A 25,127-nucleotide genomic window follows, 5' to 3' on the forward strand; every position below is an offset into this window, starting at 1 on the left:
CCAACATTTCACACAAGCGGTCCAGGCATGGTGAGCACAAATGTGCAAGGATCCATGAACCCGAGAGACACCTCGGTGCGACAAGGATTTGACAGATACACATCTGATGACTCATGGTCATGATACCACCCAACAACAGAATTTGGGCTCAGGAAGTTCGAAGCATTCAAACAGGCTCTTCGGGCAAGGAAGGCTCAACAAGTGCAACAACAACAATAACAACAGAAAGAAGACTCACTTCTCTAAGTGACCAAGTATTGGGCCACTAGGATCAACATTGAAAAGACGGTGTATGACATCCTTACAATTCAGCAATGGATGTCAGACATGGAAAACACTGTGCAAAAGGTTCAAGGCATGGAGAATGTTGTTGGTCCTTCCAAGCCTCCCCCAAACAATGAGCTCATGACTCCAATAAAGATGGTACTGCAATCGAAATCAGCTCTGCACCAACTTTTGGTCTCGATGATAATAATGTTGATGAAGTCCAACAGTGTGTAACCTAGAATTGGAAGCAACCAATGTAACTAACCCAACGAATATGATATAGTAATTGTTTATATCTACACCAAAACATGTGTAATCTGGAGCAAGATATTGCATACATCCGTCGATGCGCTGCCATTGCCCTCCACTAAAAATTGAAACTCGAAAAAAACCCATATACTTACTCATCCCGGACCGTTTATGGAAAGTGTCGAACACATAAATATATTAAACACACAAATGTATTGAATATTTGGAACAAAAACATACAAAAACCCTAATTCTAGCTCTCCGAAATAACATTTCGGAATGTACGGTTGTTCAAGACTTCAGTTCGGAATACACTTTTTCGGTCCGGAAGGTACGAAATGTCAGATTCCGGACCAAATTCCCACCAACCGACACCCACTCCATAACAAAAGAATAAATACTTCGGAAAAATCGTATTCCGGATCACAAGTCCAGAACAAAACCACATGCTTCGGAATATGATATTCGGAATCATGTGGTCAATTTCCCCCAAGAAAAAAACGATTGGTCATTTTTATTAAAATGATTGTTTATATACGTTAGAATACTCAATTTCCAGTTGTTTATACTCCAAAAATATTTTTTTCAATCTATAAACCATGAGGACCAATGTGTAATTTTGTCTTTATTCAAGAAAAATATTTCCTATAAACCCGTCACCGAAATGTGTGACGAAACCCCGTTGAGGCCGGCCAAAAAGGAATCGCAAAAGAATCCCGGAACACAAACGTACACCGTGGGTGGGAAGAGGAATGGATTCGTCAATTGCTTAATATCACTTGCAAAACCGGTCGATCTTCACACACACACACATTTGATCGTCATTCGCCGTAGAACGGAAATCAGGTACACAGACGGACACAAGCATACACGCTTCATATAAAGTCCGGTGATGGCGACGACAATGGAAGGGCAAGATAGAGTTCTAGCCACAGCTCAGCAAATTGTAAAGAGTCTAAACATGAATACACAAGCAACGGAAGACATGATCTTGATCCTTTCTCGATTTGATAATCGGTTGTCAAACATCTCCGATTTGATGGACGGTGGTGCCGATGATAGCAAAACTAGGAATCAATTTGATAGAGCCGAGAAGATTATTCTTGAACATGATCCAGGCGGTGCCGGTAATCCGTCGTCGAGGAATTCGTTGCCGTGGGAGGAATGTCCTGAAGAGGCTTCAGAGTACTTGGCCGCGGTTGATCTGATTATTCAGTTGACGGAAGGTCTGAATGTCGAATCAGAGGAAGACGATGACGTCATGGATCGAGCTGAGAACGCGCTGCAGTTGGCTATGTCGAGGCTCGAGGACGAGTTTCGTCATATTTTGATCCGTAACACTGTTCCTCTAGACGCAGATCGGTTGTACGGATCTGTCCGTTCAGTTTCACGCTCCTTTACCTTCAACAATGGCGAAATAGGAGACGTAGTAGAGAGTTTTCGAGAGGACGAACAAGAAGGGAGCGGCTATCATCACGAGAGAGGTGCAAGCTTAGGCGGTGATTTTTGTGTGGATTTGATTCGTGTTGAAGCAATAGAGGAGCTTAAAGACATCGCTGATCGGATGATTAGGTCAGGCTACGAAAAAGAGTGCTGCCAGGTATACAGTAACGTCCGCCGTGATGTCCTGGATGAGTGTTTGTCGATTCTGGGCGTGGAAAGGCATAGCATCGAAGAGGTACAGAGAATTGAATGGAAGATTTTGGATGAAAAAGCCAAGAAATGGATCTTAGCTATCAAAGTTGTAGTTAGGGTTCTCTTATTTGGGGAAAAGCGTCTATGTGAACAGGTCTTCAACGAATCAGAACTTATTCAAGAACTCTGCTTTGTTGAAACGACAAAAGGTTGTGTGATGCAGCTCTTGAACTTTGGTGAGGCAGTAGCCATTGGTGTAAGATCTTCAGAGAAACTATTTCGAATTCTTGACATGTACGAAGTTCTTGTCGATGCTTCACAAGATTTAGAAGCTTTATATGACTCTGGAGAATTAGTTTGCAGCGAAGTGAAGGGAGTTTTGAAAGGACTAAGCATGTCAGCTGTAGGGACATTTGTTGAATTTGAGAAAGCTGTAAAGGCTGAAACCTCTAAACCTATCCATGGTGGTGACATTCATCCAATAACCCGTTATGTCATGAATTACATGAAATTACTAGTGGATTACAGTGACACATTAAACTCCCTCTTGCCAGATGACTCTGGTTCATCACAAATTGACAATGGTGAATGTGTTGCAGCTACCTCCCCTATAGGAACCCGTCTACAGTTACTGATCACTTCTTTGGAGTCAAACATTGAGGAAAAGTCAACGTTATATGAAGATGGTGCAATGAGGTACATATTCTTGATGAATAACATCCTTTACATTATTCAGAAAGTGAAAGATTCAGAGCTTCGAACACTCATGGGTGATCAATGGATTCGCAAAAGACGTGGCAAGATTCGTCAGTGGCACACAAGTTATCTGAGAGCAGCATGGAGCAAAGCTTTGTTGTGTCTGAAAGATGAAGGAATTGGTGGGAGTTCAAGTGCTTCCTTCAAGGTGATTCTTAAAGAAAGATTTAAGAACTTTAATTTGTGCTTTGAAGATATTTATAGGTTACAATCAGCTTGGAAGGTTCCAGATAATCAACTAAGGGAAGAACTTAGGATTTCTATATCAGAGAAAGTTCTTCCTGCATATCGTGCTTTTTTGGGGAGATTTGGGAGTCAATTAGAGAGTGGAAGACATGGAGGGAAGTATATAAAATACTCCCCTGATGACTTGGAGAATTATGTGATGGATTTATTTGAAGGGAAGCCTTTTGTTTTGAATAATAATATCAAAAGAAAAAGTACATAGGGTGGATGCATCACTCTTGCAAGGTATGTCTAATGTTTTCATGGTTGCATATTTATTTACTTTGATAATTTGGTAGTAATATTTTCCCTTTTCTTGTGGATTTACAGGTTCAAGACTTGTCCACCTTTCTGCTGATCAAGAAAAAGAAAAAAAAAATAGAATTTTGATACTAACAGGAGCTGTTAGCCTGTGACTGTGAAAGCATATTTTGAAAAAGGAGAATATTATAATAATATTTTTGAACTATATTATCTTGCACTTGTTGACAACATCTGCATATTATTAAGGCTATAGTGTTCTACATGACCACCCTGAGATAAAGAGTATTAAAGAAAAATGAAATTATCCATCATCCATTCCTACAAAAATTAATTAAATGCAAACTTCTGATTTGAACCATATTTTTATACTGAAAAAAGTTTGAAGGAAGGTTTAATTAAATGGACAAGAATCTATATGGTGCATTTGTTGTTTTCCGCCTGCAAAATAGCAATATACTTTGGATTTCATTACTACAAAAATTAAGATGTAGTATTGTTTAAAATGGAAGAAATCAGTTTCATAGAAAACATAAATTCCTTATGAATGAGAATTAAAAAAAAAAGTAAGTTGTTATTTTATGTGATTAGCCTTTTCAAAAACCAACCAAGGAAAGGCAACGTGACATTTCTTATAATGGTTTCTGTTCATTTTTTGGTTCTTTCTTCTGAGAGCCAAATCAATTCTTCTGATGGTTGGTTGTTCACTATTTTTGTACCTGAATTTTTTTTTAAAAGAACCATAAACCACATGTTTGTCTATTATCGTGTGTGGCCTTTTCAAGCTTTCTTAAAACGGGATTTGGTACATCAATACCTACACATTTGGAAATTTTCAATACTGATAAGAGGGAAATTACTTGTTTACATGTGATTATGAAGAAAATCAGTTAAAACAGTTGTTACATTATATATTTTATTGAGAATTAGAAATAATGCAAAACTGAAATGATTTACATCACAAGCAAAAACAAACCCCTTGAAAACAAAACAAAAAAATAGATACATGACATGATACATACCAAGTTCAACAAAGCTTAGCACTCTTGTTAGACACAACACGACACATCAAACAAACAAACTTTACTAGAAATACAATACAAGTGAAAGTTAAACTTAAACCCGGCTGTTGGCAGGCAAAGGCAACACCCCATCAAAAAAGTCACCAAAGTAACCACGTGGCTCATGCACAATCCTTGAGATTATATCTCTAAGTGTTATCACACCTTCAAGATCACCTTCTTCATCCACCACATATATACGATGTATCTCTTTCGAATCAAGCTTCAATATCACTTCTTTAAGTGTATCATCTTTTCTACAAGTAATCATCCCACTCACCAAAGGTGACGCCTTCTTGTTCTCTTCTAAATACCTCTTAACTGACGTCACAAAGTTCTTAGCAGTGATGGATCTGCCAAGTTATAAAACAAATCATAATAAATATTGGATCACAAAATTAAATTAAGGATTTCAAAAAGAAAGAGACACTAACCTGTAATCTTTGTAAATCTCAGGGGCGATTAGGAGGAATTGAATATCTCGGATGCTAATATTAGCAACCGGTTTGTTTCCATTAACAACAGGTAATCCACCAATTCCTTTCTGTCTCATTAGTCTAAAAGCCTGCAAAACTGGTTCATCTTCATCCACTTTAATAACTTCACTGGTGTTCATCAAGGGAAGACCAAGTTCACATAACTTTTTAGATCCCCAGCTTTTGAACCATTGCAGATCCGCACATTCTTCCAACATGTGAATCACAGCAGATTGGGTGATGATGTTGTGAATCTTTCCATCATCTGGATCCACTACTGGGACGCTTTTCATTCTGTACTTTGAGAGGAGTAAAAGCATGGTGAGAAACGAGTTTGATGTTTGTAATGCCAGAAATGGGGCCCATCGAAATGATCCTGAGATGTCTTTAACCTACAGGAATATGGAAAAAGGGGTTAAACGCGAGAAATAGCACACAACCCATATGGAAGAAAAGAAAGCATGTTGACTACCTTTGTGTTTTTATAGAAGTCGGAGGAAGTTAATAACTCGAAAAAGTTTCCAGCGGTTTTGGGAGATCCAGGCTGTGAGCTTCTATATCTTGGAGAAGACATTCCACCAGCTGCTGCAACAACAGCAGGTCTCAGAGAGTTGTCTAATGTGCTTGAGAATACATCGGATCCATCATTCTTTTCTGACTGTATGATATTAACACAAATGATGTTTAAATTATATTTGAGAGAAAATGATGGTGAATTTGAAGGAAACAAGTGTGCAAACCTGATGAAGAATCCACACGACGATGCCTGCAAACTCCACCATACCAAGATATCTGTCGATCCAACTAGCATCCTCTGGTGCATCGACGTTTACAACAGGCGCACTAAGAATTTTGTTTTGGGATAACAATCGGACAGCTTCACCTAGACTTGCATCCGATTTAATCTCAATTACTGCAAAAAAAGTCGTTATGAATTTAATTTCTGATATCAACAGCGATCAGAGGTACACGCACACCACTACGTTTAACTGATTTGTCTAATCGATTGCGTAAAAGAAGATGAGACTTATGAGAATAGCTGTCGATCGATTGAAATCTGGAATAGAATTACACACAAATCATCTCGATTGTTCTCAGCATAAATCTAAAAATAATTTCAATCAGGTACGATTGGCCGTATGCTATGACTTTCAAACACAGTAGACGATAAGAACGATGAGAAGCACGCTACTACACTCAACATACTAAATATGGTAACTATGACACATATTGCGTAAAAGGCGATAGGAAATTAGGAACTAATAAGTATCGATCAACTAATTACACATAAAATCCGCAATATGAGACCAATCACACAGTCGTCGTTGTAACCATATGATCTAATCCGTCCTGTATAATAAAAAACGATACGGTCATCCAAATAGGTTTAAATCAACGGATGTATATGCGATATCAGGGCCAATCGGAATAAGTAAAATCAATCAAAATCAAAAGAATTAAGCAGAGATACCTTGTGAAGGCGAAGCATGAGGGAATTCAGAAACAGGAATACTCTCGAAACAAGCGTTGAGCTTCTCGGTCGGAGTAAGCTGAGCCTCCTGTATGTCCCACAGCTCCTCCAACTCCATCCCGAGCTTCGCCTCTGGACTCCTTGGACTTTCTTCTTCTATCACCATTTTCTCTCTCTAGAGCGATCGATGAAGTGATGACTGAGACTAGCAACAGATGGTTTTGTATTATTTGCACACAGACAAATGGGATGTGTTATGGTACATCGGTACGGCGGCTGTTATTTGCAGTTATTAATCTCAGCCGTTGATGGCAGTTAATAAGTGACTTACGTGTAGGGTGTAGATGAGAGTCAAAGTTGTTGACGTTTTCTTGGCATTGCTTGCTTATCCGATTGGACCATGATCCAAAATTAATTATTTTTAAAATACAAAAATATATTGGAGAATACAAGTATCCGAAATTCAATCATGTTCACTGTCCCACTCTAACATGCGCCAGAGCGCTGTATCTGCATCGCACTTTGACGTGGAATTAATAGCAAACCTATCTCATCTTCGCTTTACATCATCCTTTTTTATATTTCAAAATAGACTATCCCTTGTGCGCACTATTCTCGTAAATAGAAATTAAATATCTTCTTTATTATCTGTTACCGTCCATTTAAACGATATCATTTATAATATTAGAATCCTAAAATAAATCTTAATTTCATTAAATATTACACATGTCATTATTTAATTGGGTAGGAAGACATATAGAAATAAAAAATAAAATGATATTTAATTTCTTGTAAACTATTATAGTATTTGGTGTTATGTCATCATCGCCACTAACTATCACTAAATCTATAGGATACCTACTACTAACCACTTCACTGCATATAATTATTATTATTAATTCAAAAATACAATAAAATTATATTTTTTAAAAGAGCATTGATTTTTTTCACTTGTTTTTTATTAATTATAAAAGTAAAAATACAATTTCAAACTATATTACTTAATTAACATACAATTAAAAAAAACATTACATTACTTAAATAACCTATAATTAAAAACAAACAAACTGCCACACCCTGAAACCGATGGCGGAAACTTTCCGGGGCGGAGGACGTCATGTATATCATCACAACCAACGAATAACAACAATCATAGCAACACAACCATTACAGTGAATACTTTAGTAAAAATGTTTACATTTGTTTGAAATTTAGTTTGAATTACATCCAACAGTTTTTGCATAGTAAAAACTTAAAAACTCTTAATGCTTCGGTTTCTCGAAAATCCAGCAAGTATCTGTCTACTGATTTCCTGAGAATACAAGCAACTTGAAAAATATCAGCATAAAGCTGGTGAGTTCATAAGCAGTAATTTGTAATGAAAACTTGTTGATGAACGAGCCGAAATGTTTGTGTAATCTCCAGAAAATCCGATATTTTCTTTAATGAAAAACGTAGCGTTATCGATTTCGTATACAACCATAAATGTTCGTTTCTGAAAAACCGTAGTGATATGCGAAAATACTACTTCATGTGACTAGCTAAAGCTAATCATGAAGTATAAGTATTTAATATGTAAAACCGTAGCATAAATGATTCGATTTTGAAAACCATGGCTCGGCTAGTATGCATAGTGTGTTTAGTTCTATTTGGTATAAATAAAACTATTGAAGAAAGCCGAGTTGCTAAACTAAAGGTGATTTATACATAATGTGAGTCGTATAACCATGCTTGATATGACTAGTGACCTTTCCAACGTTCTTCAGGCGTTGAGTGAAATGACATTTGTACATCTCAGACGTGCCCGTCTAACTGTAGCTAGCAGTCCAGATGTGAGATTGTCAGTCCCGAATAGATCTATTCATAAATCTCACGCTCTCCCTCCAGGAGACTCTGGTTATACAATGGTAGGATTTATCCATGTACACCTAAGGGTACAGTAGTGAAATAGCGCCTCACAGTATCGTACAATCTAGTTTACATGTAGTGCAGTAGCGTTCTACCGTAGTGAAAATCCATATGCATAACGTATATAGTGATAATTACAGTTATGAAAATCATGATGAAGTAGTGATGTAAACTGTAAACGTTTTCTGTTCCCATGCATATGTTTAATAGTGAAAGTTTTTATGCTTGATAAGTTTTAGAGAAATCCCAAAACTATACCGATTATAGTTTGCATGTATAACGTAGCGAATAGTGTGTCCAGAAAAACTATGCAATTTTAGTGAAAACGTCCCTTATGCTCAGCTGTAACGCCCGCGTTTCCAGGCTAGGCATTTTCGTTTATGTAATAGTCTAGGTTAACCCTTGTAACTCTTTTTGAAGTATTAATGATGAAATATTTGAGTATTATGTGAATTATGTGTATTTGTGTGCTTATTACTTAATTATAAAGATATAATTAATAACGGATAAAAATAAGCGTCAAAATTAAAGTGTGAGATAAGCCCAATATCTTTTCATAAAGTTGTAGTGGTCGAAACAAGGATTCCGGAGATATAAGGAATGTCGAAATCCGAGTTATAACGAAGAAGTTATGACATGTCGAAGTTTCGCGACAGAACCGGCACGACGCCGAATGACGTAAAATATGAATTTAAGATAGAGCGATATCTAGCCTTAGTGATCTAAGAGAAAGTCGTAGGGTTCGTTAAACCAAGAGCGTGCATAAAAAGAACGCCCAAATCTGACTTCGTATGAGGAAGTTATAATTTTCCGAAGTTTCGACTTAGCGGTATGCAACCCGAATACTCAAATATGAGATCGAGTGATTCTTAACCGAAACAATCTCAACGAGAGTCGAATATCTCTTCAATAGTAGTCCAACGATAAAAAGACAGACGAAAACGGAGTTCAGATGAAGGAGTTATGAATTTCGAACGGAGTTTTCCTGTCCCGGCCTACTAAAAATAATATATAAGTAATATATTTATAATATATTAAAAATAAAATCAAAATTAGCCAATGGAGTCTAAACGATAGTTGTAGAGCATAATCTCACCTTTGCGTCGATATAAAGAACGTCGAAAACGGAGCTCGTATGCAAAAGTTATGAATTTCTGAAGTTCGGGGCGCGGACCCCAAAGCTGTGTCAGAGACCACGACGTGGCAAGCAGTGCCACAACGTGGCATGTAACATCCCGGAATAGCAAAGAGTATAGTTGAGGGGCTAAAAGAGTAAAATTGGAAGGGAACTCGGCGAGTCCATGGGTGGACTCAGCGAGTAGAGTCGCAACTTGGTCGCATGTTAAGTGGCCGACTTGGCGAGTCAGTAAGGTGGACTCGACGAGTAGGCGTTGAGTGGAGAAAACCCTAATTTTCGGGGTTGAGCCCTATATAAAGAACATAACATTCATTCCCCCAGCCTCTTTACTCATCCTCAAGTCCAGAAACCCTTAGCCTTCGTGTGTGAGTGATCATATTGCATTGGGAAGCTTGGAGAAGCCATTGTTGAGGAAATCTTGAAGGGTAGGAGGCTTGGAGCAAGGGGCTTTGCTTGGATTCGAGTTCCATTGCAGTTGGGGCGTTCTTTTGAGGTAATATCTCATCCTTGGGTTGTTATTCTTATGGATTCATCATTATGGGGTTTGTGGGGTGCTTATCTTTTGGTGTTTTGGAGTTTAGAGGTTAGATCTGAGGTTGCTACCTCAGATCTGGAATGGAGAAGGGTTGGAATGCCTGAAAGTCCCTGTGTTTGAGTGTGTAGTGAAGCTATCATGTCCCAAACCCTAGCCCTAAAGTGTTAAAGGCCTAAATCTCTTTGGATTCACGTAAAGTTTGCCACTTTACGTGATGGATGGGTTGTAGGAGGCTAGATCTATGTTTTGGATCAATTACATGGCCTGGAGTGCTTCTGTATGGATTCAGACCGGTGGTACTCGGCGAGTCACATGGGTGGACTCGACAAGTTGCTTGAAGATGAGCTGGAACTCGACGAGTTGGAAGAACAACTCGGCGAGTTGGATGAAGATGGCCTGGAACTCGGCGAGTTGTATGAACAACTCGGCGAGTAGGTTGAAGATAGCCTTAGACTCGGAGAGTCTGTTCTCGGACTCGGCGAGTCTTGTCGAAGAGTCCCAATATTTTATGGTCGAGTCGAGAATCGGTGAGTCAAGGGATGACTCGGTGAGTTGTGTGCGAGTGGACTCGGCGAGTCTCGGGGTGACTCGGCGAGTTAGGTCGCGGATTGAGGGAAGTCCTGAGCTTGGGGACTCGGCGAGTCATCGGGTTGACTCGGCGAGTAGAGTCAGTCAGGGGTTGAATTTGACCTTGTCCAAGGGTTGACCAATTGTCTTCCGGGGGTATTTTGGTAATTAAGGGTATTTATTGAGTTGAGTGTTTTGGTGTTCAGTGGAGGAGTTCGTGTCGGAGTTTGGAGCAGCGGGATCTTATCCTTTCAGCCGACAGTTTCGAGGTGAGTTATCCTCACTATATCAACAGGGTCTAAGGCACCAAGGCCGGCCCTTATCGGATTGAGATCCGGGTAGTTGTTGTTATGTTACTGCTTTGATATGTTTGCATCCTGAGCGCTAGGATGGTATATGTTAGAGACCTGATTGAGATCGGTATCTTGAGAGATAGGGAGATGCTATGCTATTGACCTGTTAGGTCGGTATCCTGGTTAGGATGATGATATGTTATGTGATCTGTTTGATCTGCTTGTTGACTGTGAATTGCTATATGAATGTATGTATATGTGCACATGGTTGTTTGGACTGGAGTTGGGTTGAGGCAGGTCCTGCTTTGTGCTGTAGGCCAAGATACCCAGGGCGGACCGGTTGTTCCGAAGGCCCAGCGAGCGGTCCAGATAGGCTGTAGGCCCCAAAGGGCGGACCAGACGTGCCGAGGCTCGGAGAGTGGACCAGGCCGACTGAAGGCCCGCTGCGGGCGGATCAGTCATACTGTAGACTCAGAGAGTGGACCAGGTGGATTGAAGGCCCGGTGCGGGCGGACCAATCACACTGCAGACTCGATGTATGTGGTTAGATTCGGAGAGTGGACCAGGTGGATTGAAGGCCCGGTGCGGGCGGACCAATCACACTGTAGACTCGAGGTTTATGGCTAGACTCAGAGGGTGGACCAGGTGGACTGTAGGCCGGTGCGGCGGACCAGTCACACAGTAGACCCAAAGTACATAGCTGTTCTGTGATCAGATATGTTGTGGCATGTTATGCGTGTATGGTATAAGTGGTTGGTATTTTTGGGGATATCTCACAAAGCTTTCGGGCTTACAGTTGTGGTTTTATGTTTTTCAGGTTCTTCAGGAGACCGTGGCAAGGCGAAGGCGTGATCGTACCGCTCCTCATGATTTTGTAGTAATGTGATTCTGGGAATACGCTAAATGTTTTGTATTGAAAACCTTTTTGTAATGATTTAATGGAATCGAGTTGTTTTTGAAAAATTTAAAATTGGTTGTATTTTTCGGTCGTTACATGACAGATCTTCTGACACCTCCGGGAGTCCCCCAGACGCAACTTGCGATGACGCATGCAGTGAAGATCAAGCCCACGACGTGGCAAGGGCAGATTTTGCCCTATAAATATATTTGAAGGGCCAGCCGTTTAAGGTTGCTATTTTATCTCCTCTCTCTCCCGTTTTACCTCGATTTACATGCAAGAAATATCCCGAAGCAAGTCCCGAAGCCCCAAAGATCCCGAGAAGTGCAATTCCCAAGCCGAAGCTCTGCCCACGAGGAGTCCGGTTTTTGTGAAGATCTTCCAGATCTACCGAAGAATACTACTTCTACAAGCCGTAGTGTTGTCTGATCATCTTCTGATCAAGTGAGTGTGTAGTTACTTTCTTCTAACGCATAATTATGAAGTATTTTATACGAAATACGTGTTATGTGTATATTTTGTTGTTATATGTGTGAATGTATATTCACTTTCTTCTATCTCATGGATATGATTTATTCTCTATGAAATACGTATTATGTGTATGTGTCTTATCTTTTATATGGAATGTGTTTCGAATGAACATACTATACAGGTTTTAAACTATGTATAAAAATATATATATTTATCTACTAAAATGTTGGGTAGAACATGGGTAGATAGTTGTCTTGTGATAAAAAGATGAGAGGCCTCGATGTTTTTGATTTAGTCATCTAGCGGAATTTAGATGACGACCACAGACTTTTCTAGACAGTCCTGTGGAACGCTAGCAGGCTCGCCACCTGTAGGTGTTAATGAAATTGGGTGTTCATTCGTTGTACTCCATCCCCCTCATGGTTGCTTTATTTGACTTATATTGCTGAGGAACCCCCGAAGCATGTGTTGTCGCCCCGAAGAAATATTCTTAGACTAGGTCCCTTATGTTAGTTGTCTAAGGGACGTAAAGTGAGAATAACGGGAATGAGTAATTGGGTTATTGTTGGTTGGTGGAATTAAATATAATTATTTATTGTGGGTTGAAAACCCTATATGCTCACCAGGCTCCCAAGTCTGACCCACTCAATTTCCTTGTATTACAGGTAATGGCACCAGAGCATAAGTTGGATGACTTGTCAAGTTATTTTTGGATTATAGACCTGTTATTGTAAATAATTGTTGTAAGGTATGTATTGAAATGTTTATGCTATTGGTCTGTTTATCAGAATATGACATCCCGAGTATTGTAATATAATGAAAAATACATTTCTTTAAGTAATGCTTTGGTAAATCTTATTTTATCATATTTTGTTTTGGGAACGAATTCCGCAACTCTTTTAATCAAAGGATTACTCTGAAATTATTTTAAAAGCATAAATTAAACCGGTCTTTTCTGGCCGTGATTTTGGGGATGTCATAGTTGGTATCAGAGCATTAGTTTAAGCGAACTAGGAGTTTGTAGGATTTCTAGACTTAAACTTAGAATGCTAAGTGGAATTTTTAGATATGTGTCTGTTATATTTTAGACACAAGCACTAGTTTATTTTAGGAAAGTTGCCTAAAATGCTTTTATGTGCTAAATGTTATATGTTGCCATATATGATATTATTTGTTCGGATCTATGGTCTGTTGCCGACCGGATCTGGAAACCTTACGTGTGTAGGATTCTAAGCGTACGTCTATGAATTTAGAACTAGCATGTAAACGTTTCAGAGTGATAAGGATGACTTGAATATCTATCGTGAATGAGGATCTAATTTCACCTTATTTGGTGTGTAGATAAAAAATGGTGAGAACAAGAAGTGGAGTTGGAAATGATGATGAAAACAGGAATCAACCACCAGTGATTGAGCAAATACCTGTCGTAGCAGCAGCACCTGAGCCGATAACAATGGTTGGTGTACAATTGACGATTCAGACGATGTTGGATCGTCAGATGGATGAAATGAGACATTTGCTTCAACAGAATCGTGAAGAACTGTCAATTCAAGTGGAAGAGCCTGAATTAAATGAAGGGCACTCAGAAGGTGGAAACTTCAGTGGATCTGTTGGTCAAGCCAACCGACCGATAGTTAGGCAAAACAACCAGGAAAGAAGGAATGATGGTATGGGATGCAAGTATAAGGATTTTCTGACTTGAAAACCATTGACCTTCACTGGAAAGGAGGATCCGATTGGAGTTATGGATTGGATCTCAGAAATGGAGTTAGCCTTCATGACGTGTGGCTACAGAGGCAAGTTGCAAACCACTTTCGCAGTACGTCAGTTTAGGGTGGAGCTGTTCGGTGGAACACTTTAGGAAAGACCTTAAGCCCTAATGAGCCACTGCAACTGACATGGGCATAGTTCTTGGTGCAGTTCAAGCGCAAGTTCTACTCGGATCAAAATCTGTTGGAATTGGAGAACAAGTTTCTGACATTGACAAAGGGCAGCATGTCGGTCGACGATTACACTAACGCTTTCACCGACAAGATGGAGTTTGCTTTGCGCATCGTTCCAGATGAGCTGAGAAAGGTTGACCGGTACGCAAAAGGACTCCCATGGGAGTACGCAATGTCAGTCCGTCAGGCACCTACTCTGGAGGCAGCTATTTGGGCTGCCAAGTCTGTTGAGGACATGATCAAGGGAAGGACCGCCGACAAGGTTGAAGTTGGCGAAAAGAGAAAATTGAAGGAACTTCAAGTTCCAATAAGAAAAGTAAATTTTTTAAGTCAAATTTTCGAAGTTTGGAGGAAAGGGAGGCGAAGCGAAATGGTGTGATAAGTGTAAGAAAAAGCACTTTGGGAAATGTAGTGAGGATGTAACCTGCTACAAGTGCGGAAAAATTGGGCATTTTGCCAATGAGTGTCCAAACAACAAAAGGATGTGTTTTGGTTGTAATGAAGAAGGGCACATTTTGAAAGACTTTCCGAAGAAGAAGGAGGCAGCTAAGCCCAACATTCCACCAAAGCCGAAGGCGAGAGCCTTTCAGATGACACTGGAAGCTGTGAAGGATGAAGCTGATGTCGCTTCAGGTACCTTTCTCGTACACGAATTACCTGCTCAAATTTTATTTGATTCTGGAACCAACTACTCCTTTATTTTGCATGAGTTTGGTAGAAAACTAGCCTTGCCTGTTGATAGACTAGATAATGCTTTATTAGTCGAAGTTGCTAGTGGCAAGTTTGTACCTGTTAGCCATCGTATGAAAAACATCTTAATCGGCCTTAATGGGAATAAGTTTCACGAGGAATTATTACCTATCGAACTTAATGGTTTCGACATCGTGTTGGGAATGGATTGGCTTAGCGCCAATGATGCTGAAATATTGTGCAAGAAGAAGATAGTAAAAGTAAACCCGCCAGGGAAAGAGTCATTTATGGTGTATGGGGATAAACGCAGAGTGAATTCTGGAATCATTTCCATAATGAAAGCCAGAAAGTGTTTGACCAAGGGATGTACATCATATTTAGCATTCGTGATCGATGCTAAGAAGGAAAAGAAGGTGATGCAGAATATTCTAGTGGTATGTGATTATCCGGAAGTATTTCCCGAAGATCTTCCTGGATTACCACCTGATAGACAAGTGGAGTTCAGAATAGACTTGTTACTAGGACCCACGCCAATAGCAAAAGCACCGTATCGATTAGCACCGACGGAGATGAAGGAGCTGATGATGCAACTTTAGGAGTTATTGGACAAAGGTTTCATTCGACCTAGTTCATCGCCATGGGGAGCTCCGGTGTTATTCGTAAAGAAGAAAGACGGGAGCATGAGAATGTGCATTGATTACAGAGAGTTGAATAAGGCAACGATAAAGAATAGATACCCGTTGCCAAGGATTGATGACCTGTTTGATCAATTGCAAGGTTCGAGCTATTTCTCGATGATCGATCTTAGGTCAGGATATCATCAGCTGAAAATAAGAGAGCAAGATATAAAGAAGACTGCATTCAGAACACGATATAGACGCTACGAGTTTTCGGTTATGTCGTTTGGACTAAGCAATGCTCCGGCAGCATTCATGGATTTAATGAAGCGGGTTTGTAATCCATTTCTTGATAAATTTGTGATAGTGTTCATAGACGACATTTTGATTTATTCGAAAAGCCAAGAGGAGCATTACAGACACTTGCGAGAAGTGTTAGAAGTTTTGAAGAAGGAGGAGCTGTATGCAAAGTTCTCCAAATGTGATTTTTGGATTCAAGAAGTCCAATTCTTGGGTCACGTGGTCAACCAGGAAGGGATAATGGTTGATCCAGCAAAGATTGAGGCTGTAATGAAGTGGGAACAACCAAAAAGTCCCACGGAGATCCGAAGCTTTTTAGGATTAGCCGGATATTATCGAAGGTTTATCCAAGGCTTTTCTTCGATCGCTAGTCCATTAACAGCTTTGACCCACAAAGGAGCTACTTATGCTTGGAGTGATAAGCATAAAGAAGCATTCGAGAAGCTAAAGAAGAAGATATGCGAGGCACCGATTTTATCTCTACCCGATGGAGTTGAAGACTTCATTGTTTATAACGATGTGGCTGGAGTTGGATTGGGTTGTGTTTTGACCCAAAGAGATAAGGTGATCGTGTATGCATCTCGACAACTGAAAGAGCATGAAAGGAACTACCATACTCATGACTTGGAGTTGGCAGCGGTAGTTTTTGCTCTGAAAATATGGAGGCATTACCTCTATGGCACGAAGTGTAAACTTTTCACTGATCATAAGAGTCTCCAATATCTCTTTAATCAGAAAGAGTTAAATATGAGGCAACGACGCTGGCTAGAGTTACTCAAGGACTACGACTGTGAGATACTTTACCACCCCGGTAAAGCTAATGTTGTTGCTGATGCTCTCAGTCGGAAAGTCAATGTTGAGAGAAAAAGGCCAAGAGCGTTGAGAATAGAAGTTGTCTCAACAATTGTGGAGAGTATAAAGAAAGCTCAAGAAGAAGCTTCTGAAAAGAATGACCGGAAGGAGGAACGTTTGGGCAAAACGTTGGTGTTTGGTACAAACGGTCATGGACTGAAGGTATTCCAAGATCGTATTTGGGTACCTAGGTCAGGAGGAATAAGAGATCTTCTGATGGAAGAAGCTCACAAAGTCATGTACTCAATTCATCCTGGCAGCACTAAAATGTATAGGGACCTGAAACCGTACTACTGGTGGCTGACGATAAAGCTTGATGTTGCAAAGTATGTGGCCGAGTGTGTGACTTGTGCGAGAGTCAAGACACAACATCAGAAACCATATGGGAGTTTAGAACCTTTACCTGTGCCTATGGGTAAATGGGAAGACATTGCGATGGATTTTGTCACTAAACTACCCAGAACAAAAAGTGGTCACGACATGATTTAGGTGCTCGTTGATCGATTCACTAAGAGTGCGCATTTCATAGCAGCTAATGAGAAATGGTCTATGGAAAAGCTTGCGAATTCTTATGTGAAGGAAATTTTGAGGCTTCACGGTGTTCCATTAACGATTGTATCGGATCGTGATAACCGTTTCACCTCAAGGTTTTGGAAAAGTCTACAAGAGGAAATGGGTACCAAGTTGTGTTTAAGCACAGCTTACCATCCACATATTGATGGGCAGAGTGAAAAAACGATACAAACACTTGAAGATATGCTGAGAGCATGTACCCTAGAATTCCTAGGTAACTGGGATGAACATTTACCTTTGGTAGAATTTTCCTACAATAATAGTTTCCACTCGAGCATAAAGATGGCACCTTATCAAGCTTTGTACGGACATAAGTGTCGTACGCCGTCTTGTTGGCTTGAGGCTGGGGAAAAGCAGTTTATGGGTCCCGAGATGGTCCATCAAACTGCTGAGAAGTTGAAAGTGATCAGGGAAAGAATGTTAGCAGCTCAGAATCGTCAAAAGAGCTATGCTGACAAGAAGCGAAGACCGATGACTTTTGAGGTTGGAGATTCGGTTTTTCTTAAAGTCTCGCCGTGGAAGGGACTTATAAGATTTTGTAAAAGGGGAAAGTTAAGTCCAAGGTTTATTGGACCGTTTAAAGTTCTTCATAGGGATGGGAACCAAGCTTACAAACTCGAATTACCCAAAGAACTGAATGGAATTCATAACACTTTCCATGTGTGTTATTTGAGGAAGTTCACGGGAGAAGTTCCCGATATAATTCCAATTTCTGAATTGAGAATTGATGAAAACAAAAGGTTAATTGAAGAACCTGAGGCAATTGTTGACCGAAAGACTAAGAAGCTTCGACGCAAGATGGTCGAATTAGTGCTTGTCCGTTGGAAACATTCGAATGGGCCAAATCTCACCTGGGAAACGGAGAGTGACATGTTGAGTCGCTATCCGCATTTGTTTGTTGATGTGTGATTCCGAGGACGGAATCATCCTAAGGGGGAGAGAATTGTAAATAGTAACGCCCGCGTTTACAGGCTAGGCATTTTCGTTTATGTAATAGTCTAGATTAACCCTTGTAACTCTTTTTGAAGTATTAATGATGAAATATTTGAGTATTATGTGAATTATGTGTATTTGTGTGCTTATTACTTAATTATAAAGATATAATTAATAACGGATAAAAATAAGCGTCAAAATTAAAGTGTGATATAAGCCCGATATCTTTTCATAAAGTTGTAGTGGTCGAAACAAGGATTCCGGAGATATAAGGAATGCCGAAATCCGAGTTATAACAAAGAAGTTATGACCTGTCGAAGTTTCCCGACAGAACCGACACGACGCCGAATGACGTAAAATATGAATTTAAGATAGAGTGATATCTAGTCTTAGTGATCTAAACAAAAGTCGTAGGGTTCGTTAAACCGAGAGCGTGCATAAAAAGAACGCCCAAATATGACTTCGTATGAGGAAGTTATGATTTTACGAAGTTTCGACTTAGCGGTATGCAACCCGAATATTCAAATATGAGATCGAGTGATTCTTAACTGAAACAATCTAAACGAGAGTCAAAGATCTCTTCAATAGTAGTCCAACGATAAAAAGACAAACGAAAACGGAGTTCAGATGAAGGAGTTATGAATTTTGAACGGAGTTTTCCTGTCCCGGCCTACTAAAAATAATATATAAGTAATATATTTATAATATATTAAAAATAAAATCAAAATTAGCCAACGGAGTCTAAACGAGAGTTTTAGAGCATAATCTCACCTTCGCGTCGATATAAAGAACGTCGAAAACGGAGTTCGTATGCGAAAGTTATGAATTTCTGAAGTTCGGGGCGCGAACCCCAAAGCTGTGTCAGAGACCACGACGTAGCAAGCAGTGCCACGACGTGGCAGGTCATCTGACACCTCCGGGAGTCCCCCAGACGCAACTTGCGATGACGCATGCAATGACGATCAAGCTCACGACGTGCAAAAAGGTGTCACGACGTGGCAAGGGCAGATTTTGCCCATATAAATAGACTTGAAGGGACAGCCATTTAGGGTTGCTATTTTATCTCCTCTCTCTCCCGTTTTACCTCGATTTACGTGCAAGAAATTTCCCGAAACAAGTCCCGAAGCCCCGAAGATCCCAAGAAGTGCAATTCCCGAGCCGAAGCTCTGCCCACGAGGAGTCCGGTTTTTGTGAAGATCTTCCAGATCTACCGAAGAATACTACTTTTACAAGCCGTAGTGCTGTCCGATCATCTTCTGATCAAGTGAGTGTGTAGTTACTTTCTTCTAACGCATAATTATGAAGTATTTTATACGAAATACGTGTTATGTGTATATTTTGTTGTTATATGTGTGAATGTATATTCACTTTCTTCTATCTCATGGATATGATTTATTCTCTATGAAATACGTGTTATGTGTATGTGTCTTATCTTTTATATGGAATGTGTTTTGAATGAACATACTATACAGGTTTTAAACTATGTATAAAAATGTATATTTTTTCTACTAAAATGTTGGGTAGAACATGGGTAGATAGTTGTCTTGTGATAAAAAGATGAGAGGCCTCGATGTTTTTGATTTAGTCATCTAACGGAGTTTAGATGACGACCATAGACTTTTCTAGACAGTCCTGTGGAACGCTAGCAGGCTCGCCACCTGTAGGTGTTAATGAAATTGGGTGTTCATTCGTTGTACTCCATCCCCCTCATGGTTGCTTTATTTGACTTATATTGTTGAGGAACCCCCGAAGCATGTGTTGTCGCCCCGAAGAAATATTCTTAGACCAGGTCCCTTGTGTTAGTTGTCTTAGGGACGTAAAGTGAGAATAACGGGAATGGGTAATTGGGTTATTGTTGGTTGGTGGAATTAAATATAATTATTTATTGTGGGTTGAAAACCCTATATGCTTACCAGGCTCCCAAGCCTGACCCATTCAGTTTCTTTGTATTACAGGTAGTGGCGCCAGAGCATAAGTTGGATGACTTGTCAAGTTATTTTTGGATTATAGACCTGTTGTTGTAAATAACTGTTGTAAGGTCTGTATTGAATTGTTTATGCTTTTGGTCTGTTTATCGGAACATGACATCCCGAGTATTGTAATATAATGAAAAATACATTTCTTTAAGAAATGCTTTGGTAAATCTTATTTTATCATATTTTGTTTTGGGAACGAATTATGCAACTCTTTTAATCAAAGTTGTTGCGTGGGGTTGTTGACTGAAATGAAGATTCCCGATTTGTTGCACGTGACACTAACGAAATCCTATTATCAAATAAATACGTATGTGTATCTAAATTAGCGATTTCGATAATTAAGGTGTCAGAAAAACACTTGAATTCGGTTGAGGAGTGTTACCGAGACTTGCTTGAATCGAAGAAATGATTTTCAGCCAAAAGTACCACCAAAAAGGGGTGTTTACGATTTCTAAAGGCTTGATGAGTTTACGGTCGTAAATTCAAGAACAGAGTTTACGGTCTTTGAAGGTTGGACCGCAAACTCAAGAACAAGGTTTACGGTTCTTGAAGGTTGGACCGTAAACTTGGAAAAATGGTGTTTGGATGCTGATTTCGACGAGCTGAGTGTTTCCAGACGTTCCAAAGGGCTCCAAACGGTGTTTTTCGACGTTTCCCGGAATTTAAATGCGTTTTTGAGCGTTTACGGTTTTAGTTTCTTAGAGAAAGGAGGAGATAATGTAGCCAGAAACATCCTAATGAAGTCAGAGGCATCGTATTTATAGGGGTGAGGTGGGGTCCACTCGTCACTGACCGTAAACTAGTTTATGGTCGTAATCCCATTTTAGACCAAAAATGTAGTTTCTTTTTTCTAGATTTTTTTTTGGGTTTCCGCGCGATTTTTGGTTCCGAATCGTAAATAATTTAATTAAATATAACTAGATTATTTTATTAAACCAAAATTTTGACGGAAAAGTTAACGGATCTGAAAATTCATTAACGGAAAACACGTAACAGAAATGGAAAAAGTTTCGGCTTGTCACACAAACAAACAAACTTAAGTAAAAAAAACTAATCTTCATTCATGTTGAGTTGATACAAATATTTTGTGACATCTTCTTGAAGAATGAAATATGTTTCGTTTTTATGAATTTCAAAAACTCTTGATAAAAGTCCATTCGTTCCAGGTACGAACTCTTCAAACGGGATGGAGACGGCGTCTGGATCATACGTGTAAATCGTTCGACCTTGATCTTCAATGATCATATTATGCATTATAATACATTCTTGGACCATTCGTTTAATTATATCCTTACCCCAAAGTCGTGTAGCGTATTTCAGTACATGTCATGTCTGCTAGGGGACTCCAAATGCCCTCTCGATATCCTTCCCCATTGATTTCTTCCTATTTGTGAACAACTTTGCCTTTTCACTTCGAGGAACCGAGTATGCCTTCATAAGTGTAGAATAATCTAGGTATATCTTGTGACAACCCGAAATTTCTATCTTGTACAATCACTCAACTCAATCAAAGTCATAATTGTTTCTGCTATCTTCTAGCACTGTTTAGAGTATGTTTGAGCATTCTAAACATAGTACATCAAAGGATTTAGTGTTAGGATGTGTCCACTGAAGTTCAAAACCATCAAACGATCCATAAACCCCCTTTATGAGGAGTTTACGGCCAAGACACATGAGTATACGGCGGTAAACTCATGGTGGCCGTAAACTCTTGGCTATATATATGACACTTGGCCATTTTCCAACACTTTTACCATTTCAACCTCAAGAACTTGAATTCTCTCTCAACTATCAGCCGATTTTTACTCTTAGATCTTCAAGATTGTAAGTGTTCTTCCCTGAATCATTGATACATCTCATTATCTAGTATCACCCTTTGATTCCATCCATTAACTTCATCTTTTGAGTTTTATCTTCAAGTGTTCTTCATTTTCACCAAGAACACCCACTAAGTTCTTGGACTTCAAACACCCCTAAAGGCTTATAAACTCGTAAGTACCCTCCCTTGTGTATTACTTACTAGTTATGCTACTTGAAATCACCCAATATCCAAGATCAAAGAGAGTTTACGACCATGAGCATCTCCCTTGGCTGTAAACCCTTGTTAGGTCTTCTAGTTGGACATAAGCACTTCCTTAAGGCTTGTTTTGGGTCTAGAACACTTCCATGATGTTTATAAGACCTTAAATCACCTATGTGGCACAAGACCTCATGAGTTTACGGTCGTAAACTCATAGGGCCGTAAACCCTATGGCCGTAAACACATATGGCTGTGAACACATGGCCGTAAACACCATAGTGTGGCCTTAAACTCCTTAGATGCAACCCTTTGTACTTCTAGCACTTCAATCTAAGTGTTTCCTAAGCCCTAGGGTGTGTTCCTTACATGAGTAGTTGTATAAATACTAATTATATGCATATATGTGTCACTGTATGCTAAATAGGATCCGTGTGTGTGCTCAAGTCTTCCCTTGACACTTAGCATCCTATACCACTCGTTCATCCAAACCACTCACTACAAGTGAGTTCATACCCCTTAACTTATCTTTTAAATGATTTTATGGGGGAATAGAAGTTGAAACAGTATAGTTATTATATCAATATGTGATTAATAACTATCAAACAGATGGATTTACTATACTTTAAATTGTGTTATCAAAAAAACTACTTCAAATCGTTTTACAAACTTTTTATATGCAAAAATCCTTATTAAACTCTTTCAAACTTATATATTGTCAAAATCAATTCTATATAGATATAGTTATATAAGTAGGATTGAAAGGACTTAGGACTAATAACTCGCCTTACTTCCTGTTCCTTGTTTGGTTGTGGACTTAGGGTATTCAGTTGTTTGTCCGACGGTCGTTTGAATCTTAGTTATATATTATGTATATGTATACGGATATTAAAGTTCTACTTTCAGTTCAACACCTTTGGGTAGCAAAGGTGTACAAACATGTTCATTCATACAAACAACATTACTAGTAAACTATAATAGGTATAGTTTAGGAAGCTACTACTTACTATTACTAGAACAATGAAACATACAAGAGTTAGTTCATTCATGAGTCAATACAAACATACTATTATGAGAATCAGAGAGAATATACTATTATGAGAAATGAAGAGAACATACACTACACTATACAAAGAGAACATATACTACACTAGTACAGAGAGAACATACAATACACTAGTACAAAGAGAACATACAATACACTAGAACTTACTATACAGACACTAGAACACTATAAACTTTAATGTGAGCCACTACTTCATGGCATGGCAATCTGTTGATGTGTCATGTTTTGCAACCAGATTCTCCTGGAGGGAGAGCGTGAGTTTGTGTGTAGATCTATACGAGATTGACTATCCTACACCTTGATGCTAGCTATAGTGAGACCTGCAGGTCTACGAATGACTAATGTCATACCATTTCGACTCCTTAGAGCGTTGTGTTATACTAGTCTATCAAGTATGGTTACAATCATATCACATTTTACCTTAATTAACGAACTGGTTTAAGGTAGTTAGTACATTGGTAGTTACTTACATACAATACTACTGTACACTATTATTTTCCCATTGCATTCACATTGTGATCTTCTCACATAAACGATAATGTAAAGTATGTTTTGGTAATTATAGTCATACTTGGGAAAGATACACACTTTTACAAACAGCACAACACACAGAACATTAAGGGCCTTGGTAGAAGACTGCTATTTAGTAGAAAATATATGATTTTCTAAGAGATACAAACAATTACTACAAACACTTACAAACATTTACATCAAACATTTACAAACACTTTCATTCAAGCAACGACACTAAAATACTTATGAACTCACTAGCTTTAATGTTGATCTACGCTTTCAAAATAACTTGTATTCTCAGGTCACCAGCAGACAGGTACCGATGACCAGGTTTTGAGAAGATGGAGCATGTTCAAGACTCATTTATTATTTTGATTCATATTTTTGGTGTCTTATAAACTATACAGAACACACTTGTATTAAAATTATATTATTAATGCAATAGATGATGTTGTTGCTTATTTACTATTATGCATTGTTGTGATACTGTACATGACGTCCTCCGCCCCCGGACGTTTCCGCCGTTCAAGTTCTGGGGTGTGACATATCTTGTCACACCCCCGCACCTGGACGGCGGAAACGTCTGGGGGCAGACGGCTTCGTGTATAGTATCATAACAATTGAATAGGAATGAAACATAGCAACCAAACATCATACATTGAAGATACACACTTACATAGTTTACATATTGAATTCTATTCATCAGTTACACAAAAGTAAGAAAGTAAAATTTCTTGAAGATGCACCACTTGATCTTATAGTCGAACTTATTACCTGCTACTACAATTCCTGAGAATACAAGTCGTTTTGAAAAGCGTCAACTAAAAAGTTGGTGAGTTCATAAGCAGTTTTGAATAAAAATGGTTTTTTGTACTTGTTTAGAATCGTTTTCAAAGTGTTTTCAAAAATCCAATATTTTCTGAAAAGAAATGGTTTGAAATATTTGTGTCCAATCTTATATTAATGCATGTGTGTTAATGGTTACAAAAATAGAAGAGAATGATTTCCAGACAACCCGATGTTGTCTACGTTAGATGATGCTGGAATCTCAACCCCAGTGGTTGAGTACCGGTGCTTATAGATTGTCGTTTTATCAAAAAGAAGGTTTCCCGTTTTATCCCAAAAGAAAAATAGAATGGTTTCCTGTTTTATCCCAAAAAGAAAATAGAATGGTTTCCCGTAAATCTTATAACATTAATTCCTCTAAGTGAGTCGTTATAACCATACTAAATAATGACAATTTTGCCTGTCTTTGCGTCTTTGGGACGCCGATGGAATAGAATAAGGTTTTTGTCACCCTAGACTGGCCTAGTCTAACTGTAGCGAACATCTTAGGTGTGGGGTGTCACCCCCGTATAGATCTATACACAAACTCCCGCTTTCCCTCCAGGAAACTCTGGTTATAACTACAGGTTACGATTGTACACTCAAAGGTG

At 39.0% G+C, this 25,127-nt stretch overlaps 2 protein-coding genes across 3 annotated transcripts; one reads left to right on the plus strand and one right to left on the minus strand.

Moving 5' to 3' along the window:
- The first annotated feature begins 1,170 nt into the window (after positions 1 to 1,170).
- LOC145052262 (exocyst complex component EXO70B1-like) lies at positions 1,171 to 3,601 on the plus strand. Its single transcript, XM_079000051.1, has 2 exons — positions 1,171 to 3,378; positions 3,463 to 3,601. Exon 1 carries the CDS (start codon positions 1,409 to 1,411, stop codon positions 3,353 to 3,355), a length of 1,947 nt encoding a protein of 648 aa, XP_078856177.1. The 5' UTR covers positions 1,171 to 1,408; the 3' UTR covers positions 3,356 to 3,378; positions 3,463 to 3,601.
- Positions 3,602 to 4,372: 771 nt separating this feature from the next.
- On the minus strand, positions 4,373 to 6,621 carry LOC145052263 (SNF1-related protein kinase regulatory subunit gamma-1-like). Of its 2 annotated transcripts, XM_079000053.1 has the most exons (6): positions 6,402 to 6,541; positions 6,216 to 6,280; positions 5,671 to 5,843; positions 5,403 to 5,588; positions 4,889 to 5,322; positions 4,373 to 4,807 (listed from the first exon to the last, which is right to left on the minus strand). In XM_079000053.1, exons 2-6 carry the CDS (start codon positions 6,217 to 6,219, stop codon positions 4,510 to 4,512), a joined length of 1,095 nt encoding a protein of 364 aa, XP_078856179.1. In that variant the 5' UTR covers positions 6,220 to 6,280; positions 6,402 to 6,541; the 3' UTR covers positions 4,373 to 4,509. The 2 variants fall into 2 exon arrangements, with proteins under 2 accessions (XP_078856179.1, XP_078856178.1); XM_079000052.1 differs by lacking the exon at positions 6,216 to 6,280 and having other exon boundaries at positions 6,402 to 6,621.
- Between the last annotated feature and the right edge of the window lie 18,506 nt (positions 6,622 to 25,127).

Source organism: Lactuca serriola, chromosome 5, assembly GCF_051521515.1.
Source record: "Lactuca serriola cultivar US96UC23 chromosome 5, Lser_US96UC23_V15, whole genome shotgun sequence".
NCBI classification, from domain to species: domain Eukaryota; kingdom Viridiplantae; phylum Streptophyta; class Magnoliopsida; order Asterales; family Asteraceae; genus Lactuca; species Lactuca serriola.